At 55.0% G+C, this 10,916-nt stretch overlaps 1 protein-coding gene across 1 annotated transcript in view; it reads right to left on the bottom strand.

Moving 5' to 3' along the window:
• Positions 1–8,746, bottom strand: part of HUNK (hormonally up-regulated Neu-associated kinase) — a 129,808-nt gene extending 121,062 nt beyond the window's left edge. The window contains 2 exon segments of the mRNA XM_005893362.2: positions 8,374–8,586; positions 8,589–8,746. Of these exon segments, the coding sequence (XP_005893424.2) occupies positions 8,374–8,586; positions 8,589–8,636 (261 nt within the window). The 5' untranslated portion in view covers positions 8,637–8,746.
• Positions 8,747–10,916: the final 2,170 nt, after the last annotated feature.

The following is a 10,916-nucleotide window of genomic DNA, read 5'->3' on the forward strand; positions in this document are numbered from 1 at the left end:
CAGTACTCTTGCCTGGAAAATCCCATGGACAGAGGAGCCTGGTAGGCTGCAGTCCACGAGGTCGCTAAGAGTCGGACACAACTGAACGACTTCACTTTCACTTTTCACTTTCATGCATTGGAGAAGGAAATGGCAACCCACTCCAGTGTTCTTGCCTGAAGAATCCCAGGAACGGGGGAGCCTGGTGGGCTGCCGTCTGTGGGGTCGCACAGAGTCAGACACAACTGAAGCGACTTAGCAGCAGCAGCAGCTAGGAAGGGCAGAGCCAGTTCAGTGGAGGTGGTAACAGGATGTTAGGAGATGGCGCTCACCTAGCAACCCTTCTGTCACCCAAATGTCCCAAACCAGGACTCAGAGAACTATCCAGTTCCCCACAACTCAGGAGTGATCAAAAGGGAGGGTCTCTCCCACTGTCTCTTGATTAGACCCACTGGCGGACAAGTTAGCCCAACTCTGTGGCCATGACATCCTCAAGAGAAAATACATAGAATGTATAACTGTATCTCAAAAGCACCCACAAACCCAACAGAGAGCCCTGGGCATCCTAGTGAAAAGAAACATGATGCCGGAATATTCCCACGATGATGCTCGGTGTTGGGAACTAGCCTCTGTGAGCTGTTCCCTCATTCCAGAGGAGGCTAGCTCCACACTAGGTGGGCAAGGTGACGCAGGGAGCCCCCCACTCCGTTTATGGAACTGGCCTGGATTCAGATCAAGACCCTGAACTCTGGCCCGTCTCCCGCAGGAAACCGTGGACACCTGGCCCCGCTGCCCCGCTTCCCCTTCTGGGCCAAGAACTTCCTCCGCAGCTGCTGAACTCTGCTGCGAGCTCGCCCCAGAAACTGCCCTTGGCGAGTGTCCAAGGCCACGCCCCTCTCCAGGGCCGCTCCCAGCCAATGATCTTCCAGGGCCCTTCCCCCCAACCCGGACCCCTCCCTAGATATAAAGATATAAGGACCTAAAGCCTCCAGTTTGGACGTCTCAGCTACTGGAGAACAGCATGGCGTGGGTGGAGGACTTGAGCTGGGACTGCATCAGGGTCCAAGGCTGCCTGACTTCTCCCCCCGCCTCCCCTCACCTCTCCTCCTCTCACGGTGCTGATATACACCAAGCCCACAAGACCACACTCCTTCCTTCCCAAGGTCTGCTTCCCAGGAAGTCACCTACAATCCAGTCCTCATCATCTAAGAAGCTGTTGCGGGTTGAACTGTGCCCCGCAGAGAGATGCGTAGGTCCCACCCACCCTTGGCACCTGTGAATATGGCCTTATGAGAAATGGGATCTTTGCAGATGTCATCAAGGCGAGCTCCTACTAGTTTACAGTGGACCCTAAATCCATTTGGACTGGCTTCCCTTGTGGCTCAGACAGTAAAGAATCTGCCTGCAATGTAGTCCATGAGGTCGCAAAGAGTTGGACACAACTGAGTGACTGAACTGAACTGCAATGCCGAAGACCTGGGTTCAACCCCTAGGTCCAGAAGATGCCCTGGAGAAGGAAATGGCTACCCACTCCAGTATTCTTGCCTGGAGAATCCCATGGACAGAGGAGCCTGGCAGGGGCTTGCAAAGAGTCAGACGCAACTGAGTGACTGACACTTTTACTACTTTTCTAAATCGCATGGCTGGTGTCCTTATAAGGAGAGGGAGATTTGGAGACAGAGAAGACTCACAGGGGATAGAAGGACCTGTGAGGACAGAGGCAGACGCTGGGGTGTTGCAGCCCCAAGCCCAGACACGCCAGGGATGGTTGGCAAGTACCAGAACCTCCCCTAAAGCTTTCAGAGGTTCACCCACACCTTGATTTTGGACTCTGGGCTTCCAGAAGTCTAAGAAAATAAAATTTTGTTGTTTTAAGTCCCCCAGTTTGTGGTCATTTTTTGAAAGAAACTTCTTATTTTGTATTGCAAAAGGAGACAGGGGTGGCAGAGGAAGAGATGGTTGGACAGCATCACTGACTCAATGGACATGAGTGTGAGCAAACTCCAGGAGATGGCAGAAGACAGAGGAGCCTGGCGTGCTACAGTCCATGTCCAAAGAGTTGGACGTGACTTAGCAACTGAGCACCAGTAGCCAGTTAACAACATTCTGATAGCTTCAGGTGCACAGCAGAGCCACTCAGCCATATATACACATCTATCCATTCTCCCCCAAACTCCCCTCCCCTTTCGGTCATTTGTTAGGGCATCCAATGCGGAAAACGCAGGAGACGTGGGTTAGATCCCTGGATCGGGAAGATCCCCTGGAGGAGGGCATGGCAACCCACCCCAGTATTCATGCCTGGAGAATCCCACGGACAGAGCAGTCTGGTGGGCTACAGTCCACAGTGTCGCAAAGAGTTGGGACACGACTCAAACAACTTAGCATGTGCACACCCTGACAATAGAGAAGAGAAGGTCAGAGGAAAAAATCCACCCAGGCCAACCTCCTCATGGTCAACGCAGGTAAGGATACCCGAGAGGTGGTTCTTATTTGCTCAGGGTCACTTCAAGCATCTAATGAGAAAATGCATGGAAGACTCTGGATACGCCACAAAGCGCTCTACCGCTGAGCTGGCATTCAGGAGAAAGGAGGGGCGACAGCTCTCTCTGCCTTTGTAGAAGCCTCCGCCTCCTTGGGTACCGTTCAGGCCCCGTGGTTCACCCCTCTCCTGCCGGTCATCCTACCAGCCAGCAGCACTGCATCAGAGAACGTGAAATTCAATTCAGATCAGCACTTGAAAGCGGCCAGGGCCCAGGCTGAGTGGGGGAAGCGGTTTCGCCAGTTTGCTAAAAATAAGGCTCAGGGATTATCTATAGGTTTCAATTAGCCAAGAGAGCAAGCAGGTTGCTCGGTTACCATGAATAATCGAGATGGGGTGTATAGCCCAAGATAAATGATACCTCTTGCCCAGCCCACTTTTTCACAGAGGACACCCAGCCTGCCCCCTCTCAGGGCAGACAATGGGGGCCACTCCCCACACCTCCTGGGAGGAGAACCCCGGGCATGGATGACCACCATGTGGCCCTGGAACAACCTCCAGTGTGCACACCGCTGTAGTTGAGCCCAGCCTGTAGCAATGACTCCACACACCCACAGAGAAAATTTCAGGTTGTGCTCCTCTTCACGGGCATGGTTCAGCACTGTTGTGCTGACTCAAAGCGTCCTTTGAAGTCCTTGGGACTTGAGGATCAATGAACACTGAGAAGCGAGCCCTACGTGCCAATTTCCATCATTCACAAGGACTTCAAAAAGATGAGGCAGGGCAGGAAGTTCAAAAAAGACTGTGCCTTCGAACTGCAGCATGCAATCTCCGAAATTATAGGCACAGCCTTATCACACTCGACTCTTGGAGCAGGTGCTTTTTGCCCGATGCCTCTCACTTGCCAAGAAATCCCTGCTGAGGGTTAATAGGAATATCCAGTTCCTTAAGCATTTCTTGTGCCTCAGAGCTATTACCCCTAAATTTCTAGCACTTAAAAAAAAAACTACAGGATTTAGCACCTGTTTGTCTCCGAAATACTTGCTAAAAACAGATCTGCCAAAAGGCCACCTCTAAAATTAGTCATATTTCCTGCTCTGAAAAACATAGTAAATTCTATTTTTAGTAACTCCTTCACTCCAGGTACCTGGAGCTATTATGCTCGGGCATAATTATTGGCAACTTCCTAAGCAGGCAACCCTTATTTTTAGCCCCAAAATAGCTCCAATGAAAATGATTAACAGGCTTTAAAAAAAAAACTAAGGGTTAGAACAAGGTATTAAGCATCTTAACCAATCATTTTACGTACCTAACTTCACAGAGACTTAATCACCAAAAAAAGTAATTGCGGCAATAACTATTTTCCCCTTCCTGCAGTTTTGCCTGTCGGTGAAAACAGCTCTATACCTGAAGGCACCTAGGCTCATCCCTGTCAGCCTCTCCAACTACACTTTCTTCATGTTTTAAATGTGATAACCTTGGGCCTTCCTGGTGGCCCAGCGGTTAAGGATCCACCTGCCAATGCAGGGGACCCGGGTTCAATCCCTGGTCCGGGAAGATACTGCAAGTCGCTAGGCAACTGAGCCAGTGAGGCAGAACTACTGAGCCCATGCTCTAGAGCCCATGTCACACTACTGCACTCATGTGCTGTGACGACTGACATCTGTGCACCCTCGACCCCGTGCTCTGCAACAAGAGAAGCCACGGCAATGAGAAGTCCGTGCACCGCAACAAAGAGCAGCCCTGCAGCAACAAAGACCCAGTGCAGCCATAGATAGAGAAACAAATACTTTTGAAAAATTAAGTACCAAAACCTATCAAGTGCCAGAGACTCTGCATTGCCCAGGTATTGGGGACCAGCATCAGAGGCTGTGAGCACACCTCCCTTCTGGGACTTTACAAGTTATCACTTCATACTCCCGCACGGCAACTTCATTCTTTGTCTCAAAGCCACTGAGAATCCTTTTCAAAGTCTGATCCTGTCATCATTTTTTTTTCCTCGTCTAATCATCAACTTAGTCAAAGACAAGACTGAGAATGTGCTGGTTAAAGAGTTTCACATGATCTAGTGAATGATTTATTTTTAAAGCCACGTTAAGGCAGGCTGTACCACCTGAAAGCTCCTAGAGGACGAAGTGAGGCCCTGCCCAAAGCCGTCGGTCTTTTTCAAGCAGTAAAAGGGCCAACCGGATTCAAATGACTCTCAAACAACTTTGGAAAGAGGTATGCAAAAGAAAAGCCAGGGCCAGGGGAGAGGGGGCGGGGACACTGTCCTGCAGGCAGTGATGGGAAAAGGTGCCTCTTGATAAGATAGGATTGGATGAAAGTCAGGGAAAAGTGTCTCGTTTTTCAACCTGATTCAGAGAGTAATTCGCAGCGTGCCATGGAGCATGGCACCCAAAGCTTTTTGGAAACGTGCACAAGTCAAAATGCAACGCACACCAAGTGCCCTAAACCAGTGATACTCTGGATTTTGGCATAAATCACCCAAAATAACGTGCCCAGTTTGAGACCGCAACTGCGGGCATGGGGCGCCTCCTCTTCTTCCTTTTCTCCACCCACCTTTGCAGATTTTTCCTGAACTGATTCCTCAGGACAGGTTGCCCTGGATCCTTACACTCTGGGGGTGCTGTGGGGGGCAGGGGCGGGGCAGAATGCATCGATTCCCCCAGACACACATCTTAGTATAGCATTCATGACTTCGTGTGTGGTCTGTGGTCTGTGCCCTCTCAAAAAGAAAGGAAAAAGAAAAAGTGTCCTCCCCAAAAATTGAGAGGAGCGGGCCTCCTGGGACACTCACATCACCTACTCTGGGGACATTTCATTTCCCTTCCTCCAGGTCCTGTCACCTCCAGTTGTCCCCTGGCTTGGCTCTCAGGAGTAACCACTTTCTGGGTGAAATCTCTATTAATAGGTCACCTTTTAAAGAGACCTGGAAGGCTGCAAATTGTGTGAGGTTGATTTCACCTTTGTTTTGTTCTTAGTAAGACAGGATCCAGCACATGAGTGGGGCTGGGGACTCATCAACTCAGCAGTCCTTCCTAGTTAGTCATCTACACACACACACACACACACACACACACACACACAAGGTAGAGTCATACACACACACACACACACACACACACACATTTTAATCTCTGCAATCTGCCAAAACCCCAAATCTATTAGTTAAGCATTAAGGCATTATTAGGAGAAGGCAATGGCAACTCACTCCAGTACTCTTGCCTGGAAAATCCCATGGACGGAGGGGCCTGGTAGGCTGCAGTCCATGGAGTCTCGAAGAGTTGGACACAACTGAGCGACTTCACTTTAACTTTTCACTTTCATGCATTGGAGAAGGAAATGGCAACCCACTCCAGTGTTCTTGCCTGGAGAATCCCAGGGACAGCAGAGCCTGGTGGGCTGCCGTCTATGGGGTCGCACAGAGTTTCACACGACTAAAGCGACTTAGCAGCATCAGCAGCAAGGCGTTATTGGATCTGTGAGATACAAGCTATGAATGACACCCATCGTTTCTTTAAAGCTGGCCATTAAGTGAACTAAAATCCAGACTTCTCAGGAGGCTTGCAGTCCCGGAGCCCCTGATTCTCCCGGCTGAAGTAGGGCACACATCAGAAATATCTCCCACTGTCCTCCACCACTCTAAGATCCACCTTCCTTAACTAGATTCAATCAGTTAGTCCAGCGCAATAATTTTACGTCCAATTAATTGGTCCTCCCCTTGCGGAGAGGAAGTGAAATGCAGCGTTTGAAAAAGACAAGATGAGAAAAACGGGCGTGAGCCCCTAAGGGGTGCGAGGGGTGGGGGGGCGGAATCCTCACTGGACTCCATCCGGGCAGGAATTCCTCGCATTCCAGAGTGCCTGGGGCCCAGCCCTGAGCTCCAGAACCGCAGCACCCGGCTAGGGACTGAGTTCGGAGTGCAACCCCGGGCCGTTCAGCCAAAGCACACAGCCTGATGTTAGGGAGGGAAAGGGCAGCGGCGAGGAGCCGAGCCACAGGAGAGAATAAGGCAGCCCGAACAAGCTAAGTGGCCGGGCAGGGGGAGCGCGCGCGCGCCTAAACGTTGCCCATTATGCTGTGAGCAGAGCACCTCGTCTCTTTCTGCTAAGTTTCAAAGAGGAAATGGACGTAACCAGACTGATTGCTCTACATTTCGAGTGAAAAGAAAGTTCTATTACCAGTGCCTGGCACTCGGAAGTGAGCGCTCTGTAATTAGCGAGCCGGATCCGCGGGCATCCCCGCCTTCTCCCAGACGCGATGGGTTAAGTTCCCAGCCCACTGCGAACCCAGGAGTAAGCGGCGCTGCCGCTCACTTTGGACTAGAAGGAGGTTTGGAGGGGTTTTCTTCTTCTTCTTGAAAGAGCCCCTCCATTCAGTGAGTTCCTCCCCCAAACACTCCCCCTTGTGCATGGAAATTGAAGCCAGAGGCACTTTGAAAAGTACTCACTGCTAACCCCACTTACCCGAAACAAAGGGGCACACCACCTCGAGAGACTGTAGGAAGGGAACAAGTGACAAGGGCGATGAAGACCTGCAGTCACATGCCAGGGGTTCCAGCACACACGAGGGAACTGGCAAGAGAGGTTAAAGCCAGGAGAAGCTGGGGGTCAGAGGGCACGGCAGTTCGCCCTGGGGTCAGAGGGCCCACAGCAGTGCGTCTGGGATCCCCAGACTGGCAGAGGATCCCAGGGCAGAGAGTGGCTGGGCAGGTGGGAAGCCCGGAGCCTCCCTGCCTTTCCCAAACTGCTGGCGTCTCTCTCTCTGAATGGGCCACCAAAGGGAGTTGCTACCCACCCAACCTGGGCTGAGCAAGCCCCAGCCTGCGGTGGGGATGGGGGGAGCCTTGAGTCTGAGATGACCATGAAGCTCCAGCCTGAAGTGGCTCCAAACTTAGGGTAACTCCCGGGCTAGCTTGCGCAGCATCTCAAAAGTAAGTCATCCTGTATTGAGTTTCTTCTCAGATCTAGGTGAACAGCTGAGGTCTAGCAGGGCCTTGCCTGACAAGGGCTCACACCCTGCTAACTTTCCAAGGGGCTGGAGGGGCTGCCCCTTCAGGTGTCTGGGGGGCTTGGGGGCGGGAGGAGGTCTTCCTTTGCTTTCCTCGCTTCTAGAAGATAAGGTCTCTCCCAACATCTGAAGTCTGGGGGTATCAGTGCCAGTGGCTCCCACCCCAGCCGCGGGAGTGAGGAGGGAAGGAGGGGGTGGGATGTCTGGGGGTGCGGTGGGGTGATCCAGGACGTAGGGGCGGGAAAGGTGGATGGTGGGAGGGGCGGCGTGTGAAAACCCTCCTGTGACCAGGTAAAACGTTCCCTAACTCCGCACCCCACAGGTGGGAATGTCCCTGGGGTCTCGGCCTTTCCCTACCTCCTCCCCAGAGCCCGCGAGGGGGATCAGCCTCTAAATTGGCCCCAAGGGCTGGCTAATCGGCTCTCCCACCTTCAACATCAGGGCCCACGCACTCTAGTCCTGGGTCCAGCTTCTCCACTGATCTTGCCGCCCCTATCGGCCCGAGAGCAGAGTGCCCCCCTCCCCGCACTGCACCCCAACCCCGCGCTGGTGTCCGCCAGGCGGCGCCCTTCGAGATGCAAAAAGGCTGCGGGCGGCTGGCTTCGCGGCGAAACCAGTCGCCCCCCACTCCCCCACCCCACCAGGGAAAGTGACTCCAGATCGCTCCTCTGGGAAATGCCAGTATCCCGGTCTGCGAGAGCTAGCACACGCGTTTGGCTCGACCCCGCGTTCAACCCGAGAGGAAAAGCAGGCGGAGCGGGGGGGTGCTGGGCCGGGGCTCCACAGCCAGACTCGCAGCGCAGGGCTCTCCGTAGGGTCCCCACCGCCCCTCCCGCCCCGATCTCCCATCCCGGGGCTGAGAGGCGGGGGGGATCCAGGGGCCAGAGCCCCGGGCGGCTCACCTTCTCTCCGGTCAGCACGTGCAGCCCCTCGCGCACCTTGGCGAAGGAGCCCTCGCCCAGCTTTCTGCTGCCGATGAGGTAGTTGCCCACGCGCTTGTGGTGCTGGAAGTCGCGGAGCCGCTCTCGGGGCACGCCGCTCACCCAGGCCGGCAGGAAACTTCCTTCGCAGGCGGCCGCCGGCCTGGCCGCGTCCTCGGCGCCGCCGCCGCCACCCCGGGCGCCGCCGGCTCGCCCAGGAGCCCGTCCCCCGCCGCCGCCGGCATCGCACCGCTCCGGTTCGGCTCCCGCGCTCGCGGCTCCTCCTCCTCTTCGGCCGGCTCCCCGGGCTCCTCCCGCCGCCGCCGCCGCCGCCGCAGCTGCCTTGGGCCCGGCCCCGCCCGGCCTGCCGCTCCCGCGCCCCTGGCCGCCGCCGAGCGCCGCGCGCAGACAATAGCGGCCGCCGGGCCACGGGGTACCGGGGACCCGCCCCCCACCCACAAGAAGTTCTTCTACTGAGGCTCCTTGCGGAGACCCTGCCCCGAGTCCCGTCCAGGCGGCTAGTGACCGTCTCCTGGCTCGGGTGCGCAGGGAGCGCGCCGGCCGTGGAGGGGCGTTGGGGCGGTTGGGGGCGCGATCTGGTGCCGGGTCCCGGAGCCGAGATGTCTGGTCCCGGAGTCTGGGGCGCCTTGGCCGCCTCCGCCCTCGCCGCCACCAGCTGGCCCGCACGGACGCGGGTCCGGCTCGCTGGTTCCTAGCTGCGCGCCGGGCGGCCGCTCCCGCCCGAGAGCCGGCGCGCGCGGCGGGCTGCAGGCGCCCTCTGGAAGGCAGCAGAAGAAAGCCCCATTCAGTTTGAATTTGCAGAAATTTAATCCGGTCGCGGGCGGCGGGAACAGATGCGAGCTCCACTCCGCAGCGTGTGCACTTTCAAATCCCTCGTAGCCCCTCCTTCCCCGCGCGCAACAGCCAAACTCGACCCTCGCCGGAGAGGGGAGGGCCCTAGGAGGGGGGCGGCGGGGCCACCTGAGCTCCAGACTGGGGGGGACCCCGCGCGGCCTCTGAGACGCGCGCTCCCGGGCCGCCCAAGTCGGCCGCCTCCGCTTGTGCCTCTCGCCCGGCTTCTGGGCTTGGGCTTTCTGGACCTTTCGGCGAAGAAATCCGCCACCAGCAGCCGCACCCACCCGGGGCAGGAGGAAAGGAAGGAGGCGCTCTCGAAGCCGGTGGACTGTGGTTTAAGTGCCCGGTATCCAGCCCCAGGCCCCGCACACAGTAGGACCCTCTGGACCCCGGATGGATGGATAGAGGGATGGGTGGATGGATGGAAGGATGGAGTGGCGAAAGCCTGGGCTCACACCAGGCGGGCACGCGGTGTTGGAGGAGGAGCAGCCGCAACAATAATAGTAGCAGCAGCAACGTAGGAATCAGGGCGTTTGCTCCCTCTGCCTGTACATTTACACCTTCGCTGCTTTCCATTGAAACGACGCCGGCGATTGCAGGACGCGGTGGACCAGCGCTCCCTGCTCCTGGAGGCTTTTGTTCTGAGGCGCCCGGACGCTGCTCATCTCTGGTAAACAAGTGCAGCCGCCCTGACCACTCTGATCCTCTCCGGGATCCCCAAAGTCTTCTCAAAGCAAAAATTAGGGCAGGGAGGTGGGGGTGGCGAGTGGAGGGCTGGTAGGGGGAGATACCCCCCTTTTGTATTACAAAATGCTACCTGTTGAGCAGCCAGATAAAAGGCGCCAGCGTTTAATGCGTACTTAACCCCCCGTCAGAGTTACAGCATCAGAGCTGAAAGGCAGGATTTGGTCCTAACCAAGTTCCTTTCACTACTAATTCCTTGGTAAACAATTATGGCAGGATCCACGTCAGTGCTCTGAGATTGGGGCGGGGCAGGATGAGAAAGGGATGCTCGGCAGTCATTAATCCAGTGTCTCCGGGGCTTTCTGACCCAGAGAAACGCCTATTTTAAGTAGATCTCATTTCAAAAATGCTATAATCAGCTACTCACGGGTTATGACTGAGGTTGTTTTCCATCAGCCTTCTCGTGGTTCCCTTTTCCCAATATTAAAAATACACTTTAAAAATGTTTTTCTTGTTGTGCTTAAGGGGCTTCTTTACCACCACTCCACTCCCATAATTTCTGCAAGGCCAATGTAATCACAATAATGTCTCAGATTCAGTAATCAAATGTTAGGACAATGGAAGGCAGGGGAGAGAAAGGCTGTATGACCAGCACGGTGCCTGAAGAGTGAATGTTCAACAAACATCTCATGGATGACAAATACGGAGCTCACTTTGAGAGCGAAACCATTCTGCCTCTTCTTTCAGAGAAAGGTTTTAGAGTTTTCCCAATTAATAGCATGTGTATTAATAGAGTATTGCTGTTCAGTCACCAAGTCCTGCCTGACTGTTTGCCACTCCAAGGACTGCAGCATACCAGGGTCCCCTGTCCTTCACTATCTCCGGAGTTTGCTCAGACTCATGTCCATTGAGTTGGTGATGCCACCCAACCATCTCATCCTCTGCTGCCCTCTTCTCTTGCCTTCAATCTTTCCCAGCATTAGGGT

The sequence above is a fragment of the Bos mutus genome, chromosome 1, assembly GCF_027580195.1.
Source record: "Bos mutus isolate GX-2022 chromosome 1, NWIPB_WYAK_1.1, whole genome shotgun sequence".
Taxonomy (NCBI): domain Eukaryota; kingdom Metazoa; phylum Chordata; class Mammalia; order Artiodactyla; family Bovidae; genus Bos; species Bos mutus.